The sequence below is a fragment of the Monodelphis domestica genome, chromosome 1, assembly GCF_027887165.1.
Source record: "Monodelphis domestica isolate mMonDom1 chromosome 1, mMonDom1.pri, whole genome shotgun sequence".
Taxonomy (NCBI): domain Eukaryota; kingdom Metazoa; phylum Chordata; class Mammalia; order Didelphimorphia; family Didelphidae; genus Monodelphis; species Monodelphis domestica.
The window spans coordinates 7,386,076-7,409,206 of NC_077227.1; the positions used below are offsets into that span (position 1 = coordinate 7,386,076).

The window sequence follows — 23,131 nt, forward strand, 5'->3', positions numbered from 1 at the left end:
GGATGTTATCCAGAGAGGCGGGACCTGCGGGAGATCAAGCCTCGGGCCCTGGCCGCGCCGTGGCCGGACCGCCCGCCGCTGCTCCCCTTCTCCCGGCCTCAGTTTCCCGCAGCAAGCAGATAAAGGCCCGCTTTAACCAGCTTCCAAAGTCCCTCCCTTTCCAGCCCCGTCTGGGGGGCCGTTAACGAGCGGCGAAACCAAGCGGGACGGACGCCGGCGGAGGAGCCGGATAAGAGAAGACACGGAACACGGCTTAACAAATAGCGCAGCGGCCCTTCGGAGGGAAAACCGCCTCCGCGCACGTGCCCGGGAGGGGACGGAATTTACGAGCGAGCGTCCCGGAACGGCAGCGCGCTCCCCAGGCCAACAATAAATATTTTAGCCGACTGCGCGCTTCCTCGGCTGAACGCTTCCCTCGGAGTAAATCGTGGGGAAGCTTCACTTTGACGACTTACGAAAACAACCGTTTACAAATGAACGCGGCGTCCATTACCGCTTTTAACTACAGGGTAAAGGAGCCAGACTGCATCTCACGGGCCGGGAGGGACGTGCCGAGCCGGGGAGGACGGGGAAGCCGTTGTCCGGCCAAGGCTGGCCGCAGGCTGGCACCCGTGAGGGTTACACCAAGCAAGAGAGGCTGTGTGGGACGCCTTCCCGCGCCGGGCAGCACTTCCCAGAGGAAGCTGTTCTTGGTCCCCCAAGAGAGCAGCCCCGTCCATCCTCCGGCCGCAAGCCCAGGCATGGCCCCAGGGGAGCACAGCCTCCCTGGGGAGCTTCTCCTTCCCCTAAGGGTGAGCTTACCTCAAGATTTGCTCAGAAACAGGCCTGTGGAATTTGGGTGGCAAGTCGAGTTTGGGCTTCACGGTGAAGCACTGAATGTCTGGAAGGCCCAGTTAAGGGTGAGCAAGCCCAAGAAGACGGAGGACGGCCCCGTCGCGCCACAACTGGGCCGACCTTTGCAGGCCCCCCCCAGCCCCGAACCCCCAACCACAGGAGGATACACTGGTAGGGCGAGTTCTTAATGTCATCTCCGGGGGGGGACGTCGTCTTCATTTTCTCGGCGTTGGGAAACTGGGTCAGCAGCCTCGCCTCGAAGTCCTCCCGGCGCTCGTATTCCTTTCCCCGGTAAATGAAAACTTTGCCCTAGAAACAATGGCGTTCGTCAAGTTCAAACGCTGAGGAAAAGTTTGGCCCCGAGAGCCAGCCTGCCCGGAGCCCCATCTGCTGCCTGCTTCCAAGTGCCGGCTAATAGGAGAAGCTCTCAGACTGCCGGGCGGATGGGCAAGGGGAGGGCTTGCACTGTTCCCCCAGACGGAGGCAGGAGACGACGCACTCCAGAAGGCTCCCCATGGAACGAAAGCTGGAGAAAGGGCCTCCGAGATCCTTCGGCCATACCCGTCCCAGAGCCCCAAAGTGGGGGGGGGGCCCTCAGTGGAAGAGCTCAGATCCAAACTGAGGGCTGCTGACCCCCATCCGGAACCCTTTCCATCCTGGACCGGGCCCTGCTTCGGGCTGCCTGCTCCCCTCCTTGTTAAATGCCCTCTCCAATAACGAAGGGGTAGGAGAGGGACAGGAAAGGTTTTAGAGGAGAAAGACAGGAAGAAGAGGCAAGGGAGAGAGAGGGCTAGAGAAAAGCAAAGCAAAGAGGGAGGGGAGGGCCGAGGAAATGGAGAACGGACAGAGAGCCAACATTAGCGGTCACAATCCATTAGCCTGGACACAGTTTGCGGGCAGACACTGTCTTCTGCCACTTCTTGTATCCACAGCACATAGCACGATGCTTGGCACAGAGCAGGTCTTAATAAATGTGTACTGACTGACTAGTCTATAACCTGAGAGTCAGAAAGAACATGAGTTCAAATTCTGCCTCTGAAACACACTGATTCTATGCCCCAAGCAAGTCACTCTGGCAGTGCCTGAGGAAGCCTCCTGTGCAAACTGTTTTACAATGAGTGTAAGGAATTCATCTGGAATTTACAGTGCTCAGCAGCTACCCCAGGCACTCAAGCATTAAATAACTTTCCCAGAGGTATATACAGTGAGGATATTTTTGAGGTAGGATTTGAATTTAAGTCTTCCACTGTCCAAATAGCCACTACTACTCCCTGTGTCTGTCTATGTTACCTACCTACCTACCTATCCATCCATCCATCCATCCATGTATCTATCTACCTATCCATCCATCCATCCATCCATCCATCCATCCATCCATCCATCCATCCATCCATCCATCCATGTATCTATCTACCTATCCATCCATCCATCCATCCATCCATCCATCCATCCATCCATCCATGTATCTACCTATCCATCCATACATCCGTCTATGTATCTACCTATCCATCCATCCATTATCTCCCTAGAAGTTCTTTGGTAAGGATGTTTCAGCATCACTTTCACAGTTTGATGAATGTACAGGATTTGGTATGTTACGTGTAAGTGTGTACATACACATACAAGGTTACTGTCCTGACTTCTCAGTTTATATATGTGCCCAAGGTCAGAAGAAGGTGGTGCAAGAGCTGGGAGAGGAAGTGTTCATTTCATTATTTCCTCTCCTCTAACCCTCAGTTTACTTATCTGTAAAAGAGGGGGATACAAATTCCTAGTGGATCTACTTCCTGGGGGTGGGGGGTGGGAGGGGATGGCAGTCTCAATGATATAATGAACACTAAAGGTACATACATGCAAGGTATTATATCAAATTTTGAAAAATCTATCTAAGAACATTAAATTAAAAAGGTTTTGTACAAACAAAACCAATGCAAACAAAATTAGAAGGGAAGCATCAAATTGGGAAGAAATTTTCATAACATGAATAGGCAATTTTCAGATAAAGAAATCAAAACTATGAATAAACACATGAAAAAGTGTTCCAAATCTCTGATAACCAGAGATATGCAAATCAAAACCACCTCACACCTAGCAGATTGGCTAACATGACAGCTATGGAAAGTAATGACCATTGAAGGGGATGTGGCAAAGTTGGGACATTAATTCATTGCTGGTGGAGTTGTGAATGGATCCAACCATTCTGGAGGGCAATTTGGAACTATGCTCAAAGGGCAATAAAAGACTGTCTGCCCTTTGATCCAGCCATAGCACTGCTGGGTTTGTACCCCAAAGAGATAATAAGGAAAAACACACGTACAAGAATATTCACAGCTGTACTCTTTGTGGTGGCAAAAAATTGGAAAATGAGGGTGTGTCCCTCGATTGGGAAATGGCTGAGCACATTGTGGTATCTGTCGGTGATGGAATACTTTTGTGCTCAAAGGAATAATGAACTGGAGGGATTCCATGTGAACTGGGATGACCTCCAGGAACTGATGCAGAGTGAGAGGAGCAGAACCAGGAGAACATTGTACACAGAGACTGATACATTGTGGCACAATCAAATGTAACTGACTTTGCTACTAGTAACAATGCAATGATCCAGGACAATTCAGAGGGACTTGGGAGAAAGAATGTATCCACATCCAGAGAAGAAACTGCTTGAGCAGAAGAAAAACAACGGCTTGATCACATGGGTGGATGGGGACAGATTGGGGATGTAAACTCTAAATGATCACCCCAGTGCAATTATCAATAATATGGAAATAGGCTTTGATCAAGGACATATGCAAAACCCAGTGGAATTGTGTGTTGGCTACGGGAGGGAGTAGAAGGAGGGGAGGGAGAGAACATATTCTTCTAACCAAGGAAAAATATTCTAAATTGACTAATTAAATAAAATTTTCAAAAAAAGAAAAGAAAAAGAAAAATCCATCTAAGTTTTCTCTTGCGCCACAACATGATGACAGGCTGTTAGCCTCCTAGAAGCTATTTAGGACAAAAAGAATTCTTCTCCCTCTTTGTCTCTGCCTCATTTCCCAGTTAACCCCCTGGGAGCTCCCCTCTTTGGACAGGAAGCTCTTCCCAATCCCTCTCCACCTCAGGGCCTTCTCTTGACATTTTCTCCCCATTTTTCCCATCTGAAGCTTGAGGGAACATGGCAGCTTGTATGTGGTCCCTCACATTAGATTTTGGGCTCCTTGAGAGCAGGGACTGCCTTTTACTCTTCTCTGCACCCCAGGGCTTACAGCACAGTGCCTGGCACATGGGAGATGAAGAAATTGTTATTTCCTGACCAACAAGTTCAAAGTCTTTCTTGAAAGGTGATTGGGCCGGTCAGGTATCCTCAACATCTGGGCAGAGGCAGCCTTTTTGGAAACTCAGTCAGGTTTCCTGATACAAAGAAGTGGTGATGTGAAAACAGGAACCTACTCTGCACTCAATCGGCTCCGGGCCACAAGAAAGAAAGGCCCAACAACATCATCATTAACAAGAAAACCCCCAAAGCATTTTCTCCAAATGTTGATTACACTTAGTTCGGGAAGGCTCCCTCCCCTCAAAGGCAAAAACAATGGGGAAAAAAGTACAGCTTTCAACAGCTGGGTAGCTCAGTGGATTGAGAGCCAGGCCTAAGGATAGGAGGTTCTGGGTTCAAATGTGACCTCAGACATTTCCTTGCAGTGTGACCCTGGGCAAGTCACTTGACCCCCATTGCCTAGCCCTTACCACTCTTCTGTCTTAGAACTAATACATAGTATTGATTCCAAGATGGAAGGTTTAAAAAAAAAAACGCTTTTGTCGGTAATTGTTTTCCCCAAGGGTGGGTTTGCACCCAGCAGTGAATGAGTGACCAAATATTACAAACAGCTACTGTAGTTGCCAGATTGACCCCTGACCTGTGCAGCACGATAAATCTGTGGCCCAGTAACCCCGAATCAGTTAGCCGAGCATGAAGGGCTGCTTGATCATCAGTGGGTGGGGAAGCCCGCTTTTCCTCCTTGGCATCTGGGGCTCATGAAGGCTCCCTTGCTGAGCATCCTCAGCTAGGAGCTGGATGGAAAATGGGTCCTCGGCTCGCTGGGGGCCGGGATGGACCTGTCTTGGCCACTTCCAGCCCCTTCCAACATCCAGGACTGCTGCTGTCTCCCTTGCGAGGCCAGGATGATCATTTTCTGCAGGGCTGAACTCATCGGCTTTAAATCACGACCAGATAACTGTCCACAGGGGCAGGGGGCACTCCATTAGAGTGACGGCACGAGGGGCAAGATTTACAGGCAATCCCAGCCAGAAACTTCTCGGGGAAGTTATTGACGACTTCCGCCCCAAGCCTGCCGTAGATCTTCTTTTCCAATTTGAGGAGATTAGTATCCGTCTCCAACGCAGATCCAATTTAGAGGCTGTCCCTTGGAAATGGCCTGCAATTTTTTCTATTAAATTACTTTGGAGCAAACCTGTTCAGATTCAGGCTTTCTGATCAACGGCTCCCTTTGGACAGTGTTTCTGTAGCAGCAGCAGCAGCAGAGACTCACAGTGAGAGTCTCTGCTTCAGAGAGGGAGTTCACGAAAGTGGGGGACAGAAGGGATGGTCACCTCACCCAGCCCAGAAAATGAGGGCTGCAGCCAACCTTCGCCTGTGGCCTGGAACACACAGGCCCAAAGAGGGTCCCTTGATCAAGTGATTTGTGAGAATTCTGAGAGGTCAACCATTGCTTCTCGGGTTGGTTACTTTTAAGGGAAATTCTCAGAGAGCAACCCACAACCCTGACTAAATCACAAAATTACTGAACCTGAGGGCCTGACCAGCCTGATACAATGCATGGGAAGGCAAGAAAGAAGAGAGGGAAGAAGGAAGGAATGAAGGAAGGAAGAGGAAAGATGAAGGAAATGGAAATGAGAGAAAGGAAGGAAGGAAGAAAGGAAAGAAGGAAGGAAGAGGAAAGAAGGAAAGGAAATGTAAGAGAAAAAGGAAGGAAGGAAGAAGAGAAAGAAAAGAAGAAAGAGGAAGAGTGAAAGAAAGAAAAAAGACAAAAAATAGAAAAGCAGAGGAGAAAGGCAGGACAGAGAAAAGGACAAAGAGGGGATGAGAAAAGAATAAAGACCATAATGCAGAAGGAGAAGAGAAAAAAATGGAGAGAATGAGTAAGAAAGGAAATATCTGAAAGAAGCCAGGCGGGAAGTCCAAAAGAGAAAAAGAAACACAGACAGATACTGAATATCCACCAACTTGGCCACAGAAGCCATTTCCAGGACATTCAGGGACGCCTGTGACTAAGAAACAAAATTCTTTTCTGCAACGTTAGAGGCAGCTGATCCTAAGAGCCGGGGGGAGTCCAAGTTGGAGGCTGATGAAAGGATCATGGGACCCCAAGGCTATTTTAGCACCAAAAGAACAGCCATGACACACTCAGTCAAGTGAGAGCCTGAGTCCCTTCTGTTAGCTATAATTAAGCTGCATTGCACTTTACCCTCAAGAATGTGGGAAATCCTTGTCCATAGTATCCGACTGCAAAATAATCAGGTTTGGGCCTTATCACCTTGACGATGCTTTCATAAAACTGGGCCTGTTTTTTCTGCAAGAGAAACAGTGAGAACATTTCTGGATTAGGCTCAAACCATTAAGAGGGCTTCCATTTTTCCTGGTGGCCCGCAGCCCCGGCTCCCTGCTACACAGGTCCCCCTGGGGGCCCCTTGTCAGCCATATCACAGAATGGATTCCTGGGGAATAGGCTCTTACTCTTGAGAATGGTCCCCTCCTCCCTCCTCCCATCATGTGAGAAGTTGAGATAGCCAGAAGTCAGAGGAAATAGTTTTTCTTTTGACTAGAAATCTTTCATTTGGCAGGAACTCAATGCAGGGTAAATTGCAAAGGAAGTTGACAGAACAGAATTTTTCCTGCGCTAACTTGAAAACAGCCCATCATGCTCCAATCTCAAACCATCGGGCACTCCTGGAAACTGGGAACTTGGTCCAAAGAGAAGCAAGAAGAAAAGCCTGCCCGGGAGAGCTGAGCTGAGGCGGACTCTCTTGCGCTGGAGAGGTCTTTTCCCATCGGGGCCAGGGGTGGATTTACTTTATCCTGGACCCCCCCAGCATGCGTACAGATGCCGGGTGTCTAACAAGGGCTCCTCCAGTGAAGTGCCCTGAAGTTCATTTCTTTATTCCTTCATTTCTTCCTAAAGCCTCCGTAAGCAGGTTGTCTCCTCCCGGCACTGTCCTCGGTGCTGGAGACAGACCCATCGCTTACATTCTCCTGGGGGAAAACAGCATCTACCCAGAGAAGCTCATTCGTGCGGATCTGAGCAGGGAGGGCCTGTCAAGACTGGGAGAATCAGAATTGTTCCCAGGCTCCTGGGGAGGGAGGCAGAGGACGTTCAGCCACAAGACGTTCTCCCCCAGCCGTGGGCCTTCTGCACTACCAGGGGAAAATCAGGCTGGAGGAGCGACGAGAATGGTCACACTCAGACCCCGAATGGGAGGCCAGGAAGGCCTGCACTGATGTAAGGAAGGGCGCAAAGACCCACCAGCAGCTCGCTGAGCTGTTCGTAATCAAACATCTCGTTCTCATACTGCTCGGCGAGCTCTTTGCCCAGGGCGATGGCCTCTTCCCACATCTGTTAAAGAAAGAAAGAAAACAGGATGTAAAACGAGGACAGAAACTCCCCCGAACCCTGAAGGAAGCACATTCGTCACACGTGAACCGATATTAAAGCAATCTTTATCCGAGCAGCGCACGAGCCACATTATGTTCAGGCTTCCTCGGGACTGCAGGTGACCTCTGGAAGCTCGTCTCCCCATTCCCGGCTGCATCTCGATGGACGCTTGAATCTTCTGGAGATGCGATCATGGGCTCAGGGTTGCCATGTTTCATCACAGCTGAACCATGGAGGAGGAAACATGCTCCTTCCCTTCCCCACCTCTAACCCCCCCCCCCGCACATATATGAACAATGTTTGCTAGGAGCACGTCGGAGCATGAAGAGCCAGGCACGACGTGGGTCTCCTCAAGCCACTTCTATTTCTGAGCGCCGAAGCGCCCCTGACGGGTCACGATCATTCCTCAGAGGCGGCGACACGAACTCCACTTGGAGACCCAAGAGAAACGCTTGACTATGGCGGCCGAAGCAGGGCCAGAGCTCGCGGGGCTTCTTCTTGTCTCCCCTCCTGGGATGGCAAAGCTGTCTTACACCCGCATGGAGATCTACCGGACTAGATAACTGTTCCATGGAAGAACCCAAGAAGGAAGATGCTCATCGCTAATGTCCTCATTGATGGAACTTCCGCTCCCTTCCCAAAGGAAGCTTTTGCTTAGGAATGAGAGGAACATCCTAAAAATGGAGTATGACAACTAAGGTCTCTGTAAGAGGAGGAAAGATGTGTGTGTTGGGGATGGGGAGAGTGAGAAACGGAGAGAAAGAGGTAGGCCAAGGATGGAGGGGGAGGGGGCTGAGAGCTCCCTTCCCTGGACTCCCCCATCCCTCTTTCCACAACACAGGGGCCCGCTTCTGTATTCTGCACTGTGGCTCGGGAGCCCGTGTTCTCTCATTCACGGCCTTCCGGGGCCCAGACTCACGAGTACGATAAGAGGGGTCTCCTTGCTCCTTTAGGACATACTTCGCCCCCTTAGGCCTCTCTTTCACCAGCTCCCACTGGAGCAGACATCCACTACATCCATCCCGAAGCAGATGGACTGACCATGACGGAGCCAGCGAGTCTCCAGGAGAGTATCGGCATTGCCATGTTCCAATGTGAAGAAGCACCGGGCAGAGAGAGGGGGAATAGAGCCTGGGGGGTGATGGGTGGCCCGGTCTGGCTGCACTAGAGTTCAGAGGGCACAGAATGGGAGGCCAGGAGCTCGTGTTTCATCTGTTGGACCAGCAGGAGCCTCTGGGCAATGTTTACCTTTGCATCCTCTGATTCATGTTGGGGAACTGAAAACACGTAAGCACAGCAGTGCCTCGGACAGAGGCCGCCGTGCGGTGCGTGGATGGGAGGAGGAGAGCCGAGGGGCTGCCCCACAGTGCCCCTGGGCTGGGCGTGGGGATGGGCAGTTTCGGTCAGACCGGCTTCCTGTCCCTCTTTGGCTCCACTAGAACGCCAGCTTCCGATGGGCAAAGAACGCTGCCCGTAACTCCCCGGCCCTCGAGGGGGCCATCCGGGCTCCAGCCTCATCAGGCTGTCCAGGCTAACTGATTCTCAACAGCGCTTACTTGGGCTAGCAACGGGAGCCGTACAGACAAAACAAAGCTGCTCCTTCCCTCGTGAAGCTGGCGCTTCACCCAGTCAGTGGAAAAGCAGCAGCCATTCCATCTCGGCAATATTTCTCATGCTTGAACCCTTTGTTTTCCACTCTGTATCTCCAGGGCAGTGCCTTGCACACAGTGGGTGCCTAATAAATGCTCATCGATTCGCAGACAGACTCCAGGGACCTCCCTGTGGAAACCATCCCACAGCGAGCCCACGTGCTGCCCGTGCCTTGAGTCGCTCTCCAGCTCCCTGGCGCAGGGCCACCATGTCTGTCGGGACCAGGCCTTGTTCTCGCCCATCCCTCATCCCTCTGCTCTCGTGGCCTCCTGCCTCAGTCATCCGGGTACCCTTCCAGGTGGGCGCACCCCCATCCCCCACAGCAAGCCCTGGCCCAACGGCTGTGGAAGAACAACCCTCAGCAGCAGGCCTGGCGCGTCTACAGCACGTGGCGTTTCAGAGCTCCTTCCATCAGCCCTGGGAGAGGTGGGGCCGCCTGGGACCTTCTTCTCTGTGGATGGTCACAGCAGGGCCGAGTGACTCGTTCCGGTTCACAGGGCCAGGAAGGGCTCCACGGCAGGGTTCAGACTTGGGTTTGGCCCTTCTGCTCTCCTGCACTTGCCCCGGATGGTCAGCGGGGACCTTCCGGCGAAATCCAAGGAGCCTTTCGGAGCCACAACCTCGCTGACCTCATGGCGACCACCGAACGCTGGCCGCCGAGGGCTCTTCCAGGCCTGGCTTCCACCATAGCGAGGTCACACGGCTCTTCCCCGGGTCTCCGAAGTCTTTTTAAGTCTTTCTGTCTTTGCCGGATCTCTCCCGTTGGTCACCTCGTCGCGGCTCCCGAGTCTTCCTTCTCAGCCCCCAATTCTCTTTCCTGCACGACGTGGGCCGTCTCTCATGGAGTGGCGCCTCAATGCAGCCTTGACTGAGGAAGGAGAAGGGGCAGACGGAATAAAGTTCCTCAGATGGGCAGATGACACCGAGCTGGGGGGCCAGAGAGCGGCTAGCCCGGAGCTCGGCATCTGCCCAATCCCTGGGCACTGGCACCGGGGGCTGCTGAGTGGGCAGAGGAAGAGGGTTCAGTGTGACTTCTGGGAGGGAGTTCAGGAAATCAAGGTCCCCAGGACGGGCCGGGAAAGGCTGAGAGACGTGACAGCTTCACTAGCCGCGCTTCAGGGATAGGAACGCAGCGACGCGAGGCGCTCTCGGGGGACATTCGGCACCTCGGACCAGGGAGGCAGCGTCCTGGGCGGACCAGCCTACAATATGGCGCCAGCTCTGCCCACCACACCTGTGGAGCACACGCGTGAGCTGGAGCTGGTCCAGAGGAGGGGGACGAGCGGCCAGGACGACCAGGGCCTGGAGAGACGGCTAAATATGCTGCATGTCAGCTGATCTTTATCTAAGGACGGGTCACCTGGCAAAGAGATTCGGGAGTCAGAACAGGCACAGAAATAGGTGCACAGGGGAAACTGAGGCTGAAGAGCAGGAAACACTTCCTGGCAATTAGCTGACCTGGAATGAAATGGGCAGATCGAGGAGGCCCTCCTTACTCTTGTCAGGGATTTGGGAACAAAGCAGCGCTGGCAGGACTGGGCCACCTTTGCAAAGCTAAGATTCCCAAACCACTAAGAAGATCCTCCATATCTCTAAAAGGTCACTGCATTCATTCGGGATGTAGCACGGGATTAGTCAGAGGAGCCGGGTTCGACGCTCCATGTTGCTATCGATTAGCTGGATGACCTCGGCCAAGGCCAAGGGGGTGGAGCGAGACGCATCATCTCTTCTGGCACGCCAGGTTCACTTTATACTCAGCAAGCTGAAAATGGGGCTCCCCCCCCCCCCCCGTCCCTGCCTGGCCCACTTCCCAACTCCGGCTCTGTCCTACCCGCTGGCCTCCTCTCAGAACGCTTCTCCTCCGGCTGTTCACAGCCACGGCCACCGAACCCCTGAAAGCACCCCATCAAGGCGAGCGGAGCGACCCGCGCAGGAACACCTCCTCCGCCGCTTCCCCGCAATCCGCACGACCATCGGCAGGGTCGGGCCATCCCTTCAGGCGCGTCCTTCTGCCCCGGCGCCCTCCTTCCCAGGCCACAGAAGGTCCTGCTCGCCTCCCGCTCCAGCGTCCCCTGTGGCTCTCCAAAGCGAGCCTGGTTTCCGTCATCTCTCCCGCCAGCAGGAGCCTTCCTGGCCCCCGAGGGTCCCGGGCTCTGCAGTGGTGCAGGAAAGGCCGCGATGAACGCCTCCATGTGAAGAACTTGAGGGAAGCGAAGCCCGCTTGGTGCGTGGAGAGGCCCGCCGGGCACGCTCCCAGGGGACCCCGGCCAAGGGGCACCAGCCTTCTCCCATCTGCCTCGGGCTCCGCTGGAGGCTCACTGAAGGCCCCACCCCGGAGACTTTCTTCGGAGCGACATCGCCGAGCCATCCCCGTGCGCTCTGGGTCTTCCCCATCCCCAGCTGGTGTCTCGCCGTGAGAAATTGTGCCTGATGCTCCTCTTACATCCAGCTCAGTGTGCTCAAGAGCCTTCCAGAGGCCCACCTGGCCAGCAGCCTGGGAACAATCAGAACTCCACAGGCTTCCCCCTCCCCCTTTTTCTTGAACCTCTCCGGGGAGGCTCCTTGGGGTCCTCCTGCCGGGAACAGGTCTTCATTCTGCTGCCTCTCTGGGGCTCCTCAAATTCAGAGCAGGAAGGGAGGTCAGAATCATTTGGGTAAAGTCACAGGGAGCAATGAGCTGAGCGTGCCAGCCTGAACTGGATGTGTCTGCCAGACCTTTAAGCATTAAAACGCGGGCTAGATGGAAAGGATTAAAACACCCCAACACACGCACACACACCCCCAGCTGTGTGGGAAATGAAAGCTTTGATTACATCAATTTCTGATAAGCTCCCTCTGATTATTAAATGAAGAGCCTTTTGGAGAAGCCTATAATTTAATCTGAAAAGTTCATATCAAATGAAGTCATAGCCTCTGAGAAAAGCCTGGGGTTGCACCCACAGGCCAATAGCTCGGAAGCCCCTGCCATGGAGGATTCATCATGGCGGCCATCACCTCGCCAGTCACAGAGGAGCCCAGGACATGGGTTTTGAGGGCTTGAGAACAAAGATCTGATCCCCATCGGTGCAGGAAATAGAAATGCTTTTCCAAGAGGGTCAGAATGGGTGCTGTCTCACCCTTGGTGAAGGGTCAAGAAGCCTGGGATGGGCCTGGAGTCAAGAAAGACTTCCTGCCTTCTTGCTTCCCTTCCCTCCTTCCCTCCATTCCTCCCTTCATTCACTCCCTCCCATTCTCCCTTCCCACCTCCTTTCCTTTCCTTTCCTTTCCTTTCCTTTCCTTTCCTTTCCTTTCCTTTCCTTTCCTTTCCTTTCCTTTCCTTTCCTTTCCTTTCCTTTCCTTTCCTTTCCTTTCCTTTCCTTTCCTTTCCTTTCCTTTCCTCCTTCCTCCATCTGTCTGTCTGTCCGTCCGTCCGTCCGTCCGTCCGTCCGTCCCTCCCTCCCTCCCTCCCTTCCTTCCTTCCTTCCTTCCTTCCTTCCTTCCTTCCTTCCTTCCTTCCTCCCTCCTGAAAACCCTTCTCTTGTGTCTTGGTATCAATTCTAAGAGAGAAGAGCATGGGCCCAACAACTGGAGTGAAGTGATTTTCCCAGGGTCACATAGCTAGGGAGTATCTGAGGCCAGATTTGAACTCAGTTCCTCCCAACTTGGCAGTCTGTCCACCGTGCAAGCTAGCTACTCCCTCCATGATGCTTTTAAAAACAGTCTGGCTAACATCATGAAGAACAGGCCTATCCATAAATTCAGGGAATATTTGGGTGGAGAGTGTGATAGAGGCATGGAGAGAGAGGATTTATAAACTAAGACGCAAGAATCAGGGTTCCAAATGGAATGTTCCCAGGAGTTGGCAGTTGAGCTGACGAGGGGGAGGGGACTGGACCTGGAGTTACTCTCCCTGAAGGTTGAAGCTGGCTGAAGGACCCTGGTGGGGCTGACTTGGTTTGGGGGTTCTCTGGCTTTGGACACTTGAAGTTGACAAGAAGGAGAAATTTGGCTTTTGGGTTGGTGGTCTATATGAGAGTTGAGCTGGCCAGGAGAAACTGAGAGACTTTGAACTTTATTTTTTTCTCTGGGATTGAAGCTGAGAAAGGAGATAAGCCAGGCTGAAGGAGAGATTTTGAACTTTGTTTCTTTCTGGGGTTAAGCTGAGAGGCCTGGCTGATTTGTGAAGAAGAAGAAAGAAGATTTTGAAAAGCTCTTGTCCTCCATCTCCCTAACTGTCTCAGAGTCACAGTTTGTGACTGGACTACTTCCTCAAACCCTCATAATCCTCATTTAGATTAGAGACATCTCATCCCTCTAACCTCAGTTTCCCATCCTGTTATCCCAATAAACCCCTTGACTTGAAAAGGGAAAGGAAAAGAACATCTTTATAGTTTATTCAAGTGGGGGGGGGAGAAGCAGGGGAGAAGCCAAAGGCTTCAAGAAGAACTGGGAAAAGAGGGTTGGAAAAGGGAGGGAGTGAAGGAGGGAGGAGGTTAGAAAGATATACTGATCCATCAGCCATCAGTAGGGATTAGTAGGCAAACCCCAGAGTATTCCCCAGAGCAGTTCCCCTGTGTGGCAGCATTCCTCTGTGACAGCATCCCTCAGCATTTCTCATTCCTACTTCCATGACAATAAGCAGCATCAGATTCCCTTAGTAGCTCTCTCTAGTCACAAGCCAGAGGACAGCAGTCGTTGCAGAAGCAGTTTTCCTCAGTTTACCTTCTATATTTCAACAAGTAATAGTTTCGCACCAGTTTACTTTTCTATTTCAAGAGTTTCAAACAATGAAGCCATTCTCTACAAATGTCAGTAGACTGACTAATAGTGGGGCAGGGACTCTAATTTCTTTTGTCTTTGCATCCCCAACTTCTATGAGGGCATTTGGCATAGAGTAAGCAATTAATAAAGGCTTATTGGACTGCATGGGGGAGACAAAAGCCCGTCACCCTGAATCCATTTGACCACGAACATAAAACCATGAACTCAGAATTCCTGAAAACCCCACTTCAGAGAAGCCTCCCCCCACCCCGCCACGTCTCCACCGAGGGAGAGCAGCTCCTTGACCTCCTATTTTTAGTTCCTGAAATAATGGGAAAATGTCTCTGTCCTCGCACTCCTTTGGAAGAAGCCAATGATGTGTGAACTTTAGAAGAGCCAGGGCCACTGGGAGGGAGGGGGAACTCCGCTCTGCTCGAGTGGAAAACAGTTGGTGGGCTTCGTCTACTCCTGAGGCTATCAATTATTCACCCTCGCTGGGTGTGCTGCCTACTTGCTTCTTGATTTTCAAGGTGGGTTAACACTGACTAATGCTTTCTCCTTCTTTAATAGCCGGCATTCTATTTTCTGCATCCATCCTGCTATCCCGGAGACTAGGGAATTTTAGTGGAGTCCTTGGATGGAGGGCTTTACTGAAAATGCCGAGGCCTCGGCCAAACACAAAGCACAGACGATTCCGAGCTGCTCTAGCAAAGGAGGCTAGATTGCCACGAGAAAAGAGAACAGAAAGCTTTGGGGGAAAGTGGAAAATCACAGTAAAAATGGAATGTAAAAGGAACAAAGAGGAATTATCGGCAAAGCAGGAGGAGAGATGGGAAAAGGATGAAAAGGAAAGCAGATGGAAATGACCTTTTACGTTTACAAAGAACACGATTAAAAAACTGAGCCAGATTAAGGGCAAATCCATCCTTTTTTAGATGGCGAAAAGCAAAAATAGGAGAAGGATTTGGTGTGGAAAAAGTGGAGGAAGATAACAGAGCATCGTCCATAAGCAAGAAGGCCTCATGGAAAGGAGAAGCGGATCCAGGGGGCTGGGTTAGAAGAGTAGCTTAAAGAATTCGGGCTGCTGCTGAGCCCTTTTTTCCTCTCCAAAGACCACCGTTTCCTCATTGGGCTCCTTGTCTTGTCTCCCTTTTCCAAGGCCTTCTTCACCTAGTGAATGATTCCTAAAGCGCAGTTCTGACCACACCTAAGAAGCTCCACTGGCTTCCTACGGCTTCTTGGGGAGAAAACAGAACAAAACAACATACAGTGCGCCCACACTCCTCTCTCAGCCATTTGTAGCCCATCAGAAGCTGACTCCAGCCTAACCTTCTGAACATTTCGGGCTGGCTGAGCCTCACGAGGCTCGACTTCCCCCGGGTGCAGGACCAGCGTGGTCATCCCTCTCCCTCTCTGCATCCCTGGGTACCTGGAGCCCCGCAGCCACCACAATCGCATGCACGAGGCCGATGGAGCATAGAGTGGGGCCCGGCGCCCCATAAATAGGCCGGCAGCCGGGGGGCGTCTTCTTAGCGAGCAAAGGACTCCTCTGGCCTGAACATCCGTGTGAAGAGCCAGATGACTGCGATAACCACAAACCCCCGGGGCCGCCCCCAAAGGAGAGGCCACCAGCTCAAGTGGGGCCTCCTGATACCTTTACAAAACGGGTGCCTTGTTCTTCCTGTTTTCAAGGGGGGGGGGTGCCTCCTGCTTCGGAGGGTTCCTACATTTGAGCCCTACACAAAGGGCAGGAAGACAAGCCCCCTGGCATTTGAGGGCGGACTTCAAGCTCCTCAGAAGAGCTTCCCCAAGAAAGAGGCTCGACTGCCCGGGACTTCCGGGGGAAGAGGAGGGAGAGAGCACGCGTGGCGGGGCTTACCTTGCCCTTGTCGAAGTAGTGGATGATTTCCTGGTACAGCTGGTCTTTGAGCTGGCCTTGGGTTGCCGCTTGGTACCCCTCGCGCTGAGTGAGGTGGGCGGCACACGCCTCCTCGGACCACTGAAACACAAGGACAGGCGGGATGCTTCCAGGGCGGACAGAGGAGGCGAGATGGCCCGAGTCCCCCGCAGCGGCACCCAGTCTACGCGGGCCCTTTAACAACGGAACTGCCTCGACTTGGGGTACGGAGGGGGATGGACACCCGCAGGCCGGGCTGCTGGGAGGACGTGAAGAGGGATGCAGGGAGTGACGGCGGCGAGGAAAGCAGGAAGCGGACCGCGAGAGGAGGAAAGGAGAGGGAAGCCCGGCAGAGGCAGGAGGCGCCGGAGGGTTTGCCTGCTCACGGCCCAAGTGCAGATTGCAGCGAGAGGCCTTGGGCCAGGCCAGGCGGCCTATGGAGAGGGCGGGAGGAGGCCGAGGGAGGACAGCGGCTCAGACGCAGAGAAGGTGGCATTTAGGGAGATGCAGAAGCCAGAAGACGGCGAAGGGAGGGAGGGCTGCGAATGCCGGAGGGCTTCCTCTGTGATCCCCAAGGCAATAGGGAGCCAGTGACGCTTACTGAGGGAGGAGGGAGGTCGAGCTTTCCAGAAAATGGGCCCGGCGGTGGAAAACCTGGAGGCGGGAAGCCAGTTGGAAGGCAGGAGGTAGTGAGGACCAGCACAGGCGCAGGGAAGTACAAGAGGCCCCGCAATGGCCGCAGGCACGTCCGGAGGGCCGGGAGGCTCGGCGCCTCCACCGAGCAGCCCCCTAGACTCAGCCCTGACGTCGCCTGGAGGCCCGAGCAGGGACAGCCTGGGAGGGGGAGGGGGAGAAGTCCAAGCACAAGGCCCGCCCCAAAGGGCTTTCCTCAGGCCCCCCCAGGGTTGCCCGCTCGGATCTGTGCCTCTGAGCTGGGGGGGGGGGGGGGGGGGGGCTGGGCCGGCTGTGGAGCCTCTGCTTGAAGGCCTGTCAGAGCTCCGGCCCCCGATGGGGGAGGGGCTGCCCGAGGCAACTGGAGAAGAGAGGCCCGGCTGGGGGGCCTTGGAGCGCTGCCCCACCCCCACCCCGGAGCACCCGGCCGCGGCTCAGCCTGCCTCTGAGGGCAAGAAGGAAGCGTCGGACTCGGCTTCCCCCAGCGGCCTCCTCGGGCCGGGGCCCACCCAGGACGAGCGCCGCGCGGAGGCCGCGATCAAGCCTTTGCCGTCCACACGGGAGGACGAATGACCGAGCCTGGAGGGGGGAGAGGGGCGACGGCGCACCGGAGGCTGCCTGTCCCTGAGGGGGGACCCCGGCCTACCACACGCACGCACACGTACAGACACACATGCACAGACACACGGGCCCATGCACAGACACGCACATGCAGACACACGCACAGACACACACACGCACATGCAGACACACGCACAGACACACATGCACATGCAGACACGCACAGACAGCTGGACACACGCACAGACAGATGGACACATAGACAGAAGGACACACACAGACAGATGGACACACGCACAGACAGATGGACACACAGACAGAAGGACACACGCACAGACAGATGGACACATAGACAGAAGGACAGCTGGACACACAGACAGAAGGACACACACACAGACAGATGGACACACACACACACACACACACACACACACGCGCACACACGGGTGGCTGCTAGCCTGTGCCTTCTGGTCTCCGCTCACACACGGGGCCATTTTCCTGTGAGTCGTTGGGCTGGCCCGGGGCTCCCCCATAGGACGTGACTGATTCTCCTGCCGCCCCCCATGCCGGCTCGGCGCTCCCTCACCCGAGAGCCCGGCACACACGGAGGAGGGCCTGGGCCGAGCCACTGTGGCCACGAGGTGCCTGTATGGGGGGGCAGCCTTAAATGTCCTCCTCGTTATCCGGACGAGGTGGGGAACGCTTGAGAGGGTTTTCCTTCTCAAGGAAGACCAAGGAAAGGGGCAGTGGATGGAGGGCCAGCCCGGGAGTCAGGAGGACCCGAGTTCAAATCTGGCACCAGACCTCCCTGGCTGGGTGGCTCTGGACAACTCACTTTAGTCTTCTTTGCCTCCGTTTCCTCGTCTGTAAAGTGAGCTCGAGAAAGGATCGGCGAATCACGCCGGCATCTTGGCCAGGAGGCCCCCGACGGGCTCACAAAGAGTCAGACGTGACGGACCATTTCTCGTCCTCATGGAGACAACGTGATGCTCACAGAGAGGCCTCGGGGCGCAGCCAGTCAGTCCGTCAGTCAGTCAGTCCGTCCGGATCATCAAGCTCCTACGACGGACCAGGCACGATTCCCCAACGGGACAGTGAGTAAGAGTCAGAGAGGGACGAGGCACGCTCGGCCCAGGCCCAAGGAGCGGCCAACGACCAGCCGGGGGTCCGGAGGAAAGTCTCCAAAGGACGGCCCGAGGGTCTGTGCTCAGCCCCGCCCGGTAACTTAAGACGTCCATGACCGCGACGAGGAGAGAGAGCGCGTGCTCACAGGCCTGTGTAGGACGCCTCTGCAGGAAGGTGGCGGCTCCCGACGCGGCTCAGCAGGCGACCACAAGACGGAATTTAAATCATAAACAAGCCTTTCGCTCGTCTTTAAGAAATTGATTTCACACGATTAAGAGGTAGGGAGTGGGCAGGAAGAGAGGCTAGATAGCCCTTCTTTGAAAAGACGATCTGGGGGTTTTAGTGGACCCCAAGTTCTCTATTCGTCAATGGGACACGGGTCAAAGAGGTGAGTGTGATCTCAGGGATACAGGCTGGTCTTTCTTGGCTTGGTGGATGACACCCCTGGGCTCCGACCACATCTCAAACATGGTGCAATTCCTCTACATTTCATTGACCCTGACATGGCACAGGCGGTCCAGGCGATGAAGACCACTTCGGTCCACGGTCAGGGTTTTCCATATGCCAGAGGAGAAGAGGCTGGGGCTGCGTAGCCTGGAGAGGAAGCCTCGGGCACAGGCAGCCGGCCGCGGCGGTGGACGGCCACTGGGAGGCAGGGGCGGGGAAGATGGACTCCCTCTAAGGAAATGCACCTTCAGGCGGGAATGGGGCGATGGGAAGGGAGGGGGTCCGCCCTCCCTGGGGGCCTTTCGGCACGTTCGAGATGCCCGCAGAGGCGACCTCACACACGTATGGCCTGGGCAGGGTGGCCTCGGGCTCCAGGATGCCGCTTGTGGCCTGGACGTCTCTCCAGCAGGTGTGAGCTTTCCGCTTCTCGCAGCGCACCACGGGCACCTTCCTCGTGCCGGACTCCAGCGCCCTCCTCTCTGCACCTTCCTCGTGCCGGACTCCGGCGCCCTCCTCTCTGCACCTTCCTCGTGCCGGACTCCGGCGCCCTCCTCTCCGCACCTTCCTCGTGCCGGACTCCGGCGCCCTCCTCTCTGCACCTTCCTCGTGCCGGACTCCGGCGCCCTCCTCTCTGCACCTTCCTCGTGCCGGACTCCGGCGCCCTCCTCTCTGCACCTTCCTCGTGCCATCTCCGGCGCCCTCCTCTCTGCACCTTCCTCGTGCCGAACGCCAGCGCCCTCCTCTCTGCACCTTCCTCGTGCCGGACTCCGGCGCCCTCCTCTCTGCACCTTCCTCGTGCCGGACTCCGGCGCCCTCCTCTCTGCACCTTCCCCGTGCCGGACTCCGGCGCCCTCCTCTCTGCACCTTCCCCGTGCCGGACTCCGGCGCCCTCCTCTCTGCACCTTCCTCATGGACTCCGGCGCCCTCCTCTCTGCACCTTCCTCGTGCCGAACGCCAGCGCCCTCCTCTCTGCACCTTCCTCGTGCCGGACTCCGGCGCCCTCCTCTCTGCACCTTCCTCGTGCCGGACTCCGGCGCCCTCCTCTCTGCACCTTCCCCGTGCCGGACTCCGGCGCCCTCCTCTCTGCACCTTCCCCGTGCCGGACTCCGGCGCCCTCCTCTCTGCACCTTCCTCATGGACTCCGGCGCCCTCCTCTCTGCACCTTCCCCGTGCCGGACTCCGGCGCCCTCCTCTCTGCACCTTCCTCGTGCCGGACTCCGGCGCCCTCCTCTCTGCACCTTCCTCGTCCTCTTCCTGGGACCCTTGGGCGTCCCCAGCGCGTCTCTCTTCACAGACACCTCCGGCTTCCCGTGCTCTGGAGGGGGGACGTCCGGGTAAGGTCCGTTCTTCAGCGTTGTAGCGCGGCTGGGGACGGTGGACGGGGACGCGTGTGGCCGGTCTGAGTGAAGCCTCTGTCCTAGGACTCCGGCCGCCGGCGCCCGTCAGGAGGAGCCTCTCCTTTTTGGCCTCGAGCTGCCCTCCTCAAGCTCCGTGTCCACATGTCGGCATCCCCGGCTCTCCCTCCCCTGAGCCGCCCTGCAGACACCGAGGAGGATCATGGGATGCGGAGCAGGAAGAGCTTCCACAGGAAGCACTGAGCAGGGACTTCCGGGGTCAGGCGGTGTGTTAAGCCTGACAAGGTCAGTGTTGGTACGTTTGCCCCGAAAACAGTCCACGAGCCGTCTGGGCTGTTTGGGCCGATGCCCAGCGTGAGGCTTCCAAGAGAACCTTTCCTTTGGGGCTCGGCTAGTTGTGAGGTGCCGGAGCCCAGGGCTGAGGAGGCAAAGGTGGGCGGGGCCCACCCGAGGGGGAGGGCCGGGGAGGGGATGGCCAGCCGGGGAGGGGACGGCCGGGGAGGGGACGGCCGGGGAGGGGACAGCCGGGGAGGGGACGGCCGGGGAGGGGACGGCCGGCCGGGGAGTGGACGGCCGGGGGAGGCTACGTACAGGCCTCTGGACAAGGCTGGGCCGGAAGACCTTGGAGGAAGCCCGGGGGAAGGAGGAGGAGACAGAGCTGGGCCGAGGAATGGAAGTCTGCGTGCCGGGCCCTCCAGGCACCCCGGGGACACGGGGCCGCAGCCGGGGCGGCGAGAGGGGCCCCGGGGCCTGCTCAGTCTTCGGCAGAACGAGAGGTTTCGGGGGGGGCTGTGCGAAAGGAGGAGGCCGGGGAGGCCTTCACAGGCAGTCCTCGGGGCAAGGCGCTGGGAGGACACACTAAGAGGGGAGGCAGGCTGGGCACGGCCACGCCTGTGAGCGGGGCTGCGGAGCGGGCGGACACCACAACATCCGTCCTCCCTCGCCTAAGAGATGACCCAAGGGAGGCCCGAGGAAGCCAAGTGACTCGGGCAAGGTCACTCATCACAGGCTGAGGGCGTGTCGGCTCCTGCCGCCCACAAGCTCGTGAGTACTGCGGTGAGGAGGGGCCCAGCACGGACCGCCGTTATGGCTGAGGCTCACAGACAGCCCGTCTGGGCTCAAAGCATTTCCTTTACCAGGAACATGTGGACGAAAGAGGGCCTCTGGGGGCCTGCAGAGAAATAACGCAGCAAATCCATTTTGAATGGACAGAAAGTCCTGGACTTGGAGCCCGAGGACACGCGTGCGAATCCTTTCTCCCTCCCCGGCCTCAGTTTCCTCCTCGGTCAGGAGAGGCCCGGGAGGAGGCCGGCCTACCTTGAGAAGCTTGGCGTGCAGCAGCAGGGTGTAGGCCGCCTCGGTGTAGTTGTCGCACTCCTTGTGCAGATCGCACAGCTTGTACAGGTACCTGGAGGAGGAAAGAAGGCAGACGTGTCACCGGAGAGTCTAGGCCGCGGCCAGACGGGGTGCTGGGCCCTCCGCGCTCTGGCACCCCCCCCCCCCCCGTCACAGGGCTGGGAAAGCCCAGCTCTGGGGTCTCTGGGGTGCTGGGCCCTCCACGCTCTGGCACCCCCCCCCCCGTCACAGGGCTGGGAAAGCCCAGCTCTGGGGTGCTCCGGCCCCCCTCGCACTGGCACCCCCCCCCCCCCGTCACAGGGCCGGGAAAGCCCAGCTCTGGGGTGCTCCGGCCCCCATCGCACTGGCACCCCCCCACAGGGCCGGGAAAGCCCAGCTCTGGGGTCTCTGGGGTGCTCCGGCCCCCCTCGCACTGGCACCCCCCCACAGGGCCAGGAAAGCCCAGCTCTGGGGTCTCTGGGGTGCTCCGGCCCCCCTCGCACTGGCACCCCCCCACAGGGCCGGGAAAGCCCAGCTCTGGGGTGCTCCGGCCCCCCTCGCACTGGCACCCCCCCACAGGGCCGGGAAAGCCCAGCTCTGGGGTGCTCCGGCCCCCCTCGCACACCCTGGGGGGATCTAGGGGGAAGGTGGAGCCCACCAAGCCAGAAAGGCCGACTCAAGGCCCCGCCCAGGCCCGGCTGGCTTCTCGCTCATTGCCACCTTTTCCAGACAATTTCCTCGTGTAATTGAGTCGGGCTGACACGAGGCAGGTTCCATTTTCAAGTGATTTCTTAATTTTCTGTTTTCTCCAGAGGTGAAAATCAATGCGAATGAAAAACCTTCCGCGGCAGCGGTGCCGGGCTCTCCCGAGGTGCCGGGGGCCGGCCGAGGGGGCAGCAGGGCAGGGGGAGGCTGCTCCCCCGAGCCAGGAACTTTCTGCGGGAAGAGGGCCGTCTGGTTCTCCCTCCGAAGCTCAGGCCCGATTTAACTCACATGGAAGACTCCACGTCTCCGCAAGTGACTGACTGGACGGAGAGAACCCACCGCCAGGATGCTTCCAGGAGACGGAAGCCTGGCGCATTCTTGGGGGGTCCCCAAGCGTACGGCGAGCAGGACTCGGGGTTACACCTTTGCCTGCCCCTGGTTTTTGCCCGGCACGGAGAGAGAATCATCTTCCAGAGTTGTGAGTTTGGCAGGATCATTTTGGGGTGGCTGTTGTGGAGTCATTGGAGTGGTGGCCCATTTGTCATGGCCCCATTTTACAGATGGGATCCTCGGCAAATAGGATGAAGGGACTCGCCCAGGGTCATACAGTGCAGACACTAGATGGGAACTCAGAAAGAGGAATCTTCCAGACTCTAGAAATGGCCTCCCAGCTGCCTGTGCATAGGATTCTATAAATTACATCGTGAGATCTCATTGGCCAAGGGCTCCCCATTTTAGGGAAAGAAGAGTGAAATGATATGCTTGAGGTATCTGTGGGGAGATCCGAACCCAGGTCTTCTCAACTCCAAGTTCAGTGACCCTGGAACGAGCTTTGCCAATTTGATGGCCCTCCTGAATGTGAGATATTCTTATTCATGTTGTTTCTGTTGGCCTCCACCTCCCTGAAAGGGCTCCTGTGTGCTGGTCCTCAACTAAACACCGGGGATACGAGGACAAATACAAGGTAGCCGGTGATCGCTGGGCATCGGGGAGGCTTCCTATTTTTTCCTCCAAAGTTCTCCCAGACGGCAGAGAAACAAAGAGCCAGGAGCCGCCCACCAGGGTCCCTCCTCCTCGAAGCTGCCCATGTGTGGGCCAGGCCTAACATGGACAGGTGTGCAGGGATCTCGGAAACCTTCCAGGAACTGAGCCTCGGCCTT

The 23,131-nt window shown here is 56.2% G+C and overlaps 1 protein-coding gene across 3 annotated transcripts in view; it reads right to left on the reverse strand.

Annotated features, from left to right (window-relative positions):
• The window catches only part of LOC100020753 (dedicator of cytokinesis protein 1), a 71,287-nt gene that overhangs the window by 21,798 nt on the left and 26,358 nt on the right, over positions 1–23,131 (reverse strand). For 2 of the 3 annotated variants that reach the window (XM_056795135.1, XM_056795143.1), the window contains 6 exons: positions 21,249–21,339; positions 15,754–15,873; positions 7,356–7,445; positions 6,300–6,404; positions 1,002–1,143; positions 802–880 (listed from right to left, as the gene is read on the reverse strand). In XM_056795135.1, the coding sequence (XP_056651113.1) occupies positions 802–880; positions 1,002–1,143; positions 6,300–6,404; positions 7,356–7,445; positions 15,754–15,873; positions 21,249–21,339 (627 nt within the window). The remainder of the gene's footprint in view (positions 1–801; positions 881–1,001; positions 1,144–6,299; positions 6,405–7,355; positions 7,446–15,753; positions 15,874–21,248; positions 21,340–23,131) is intronic. The other variant, XM_056795141.1, reaches the window with a different exon arrangement.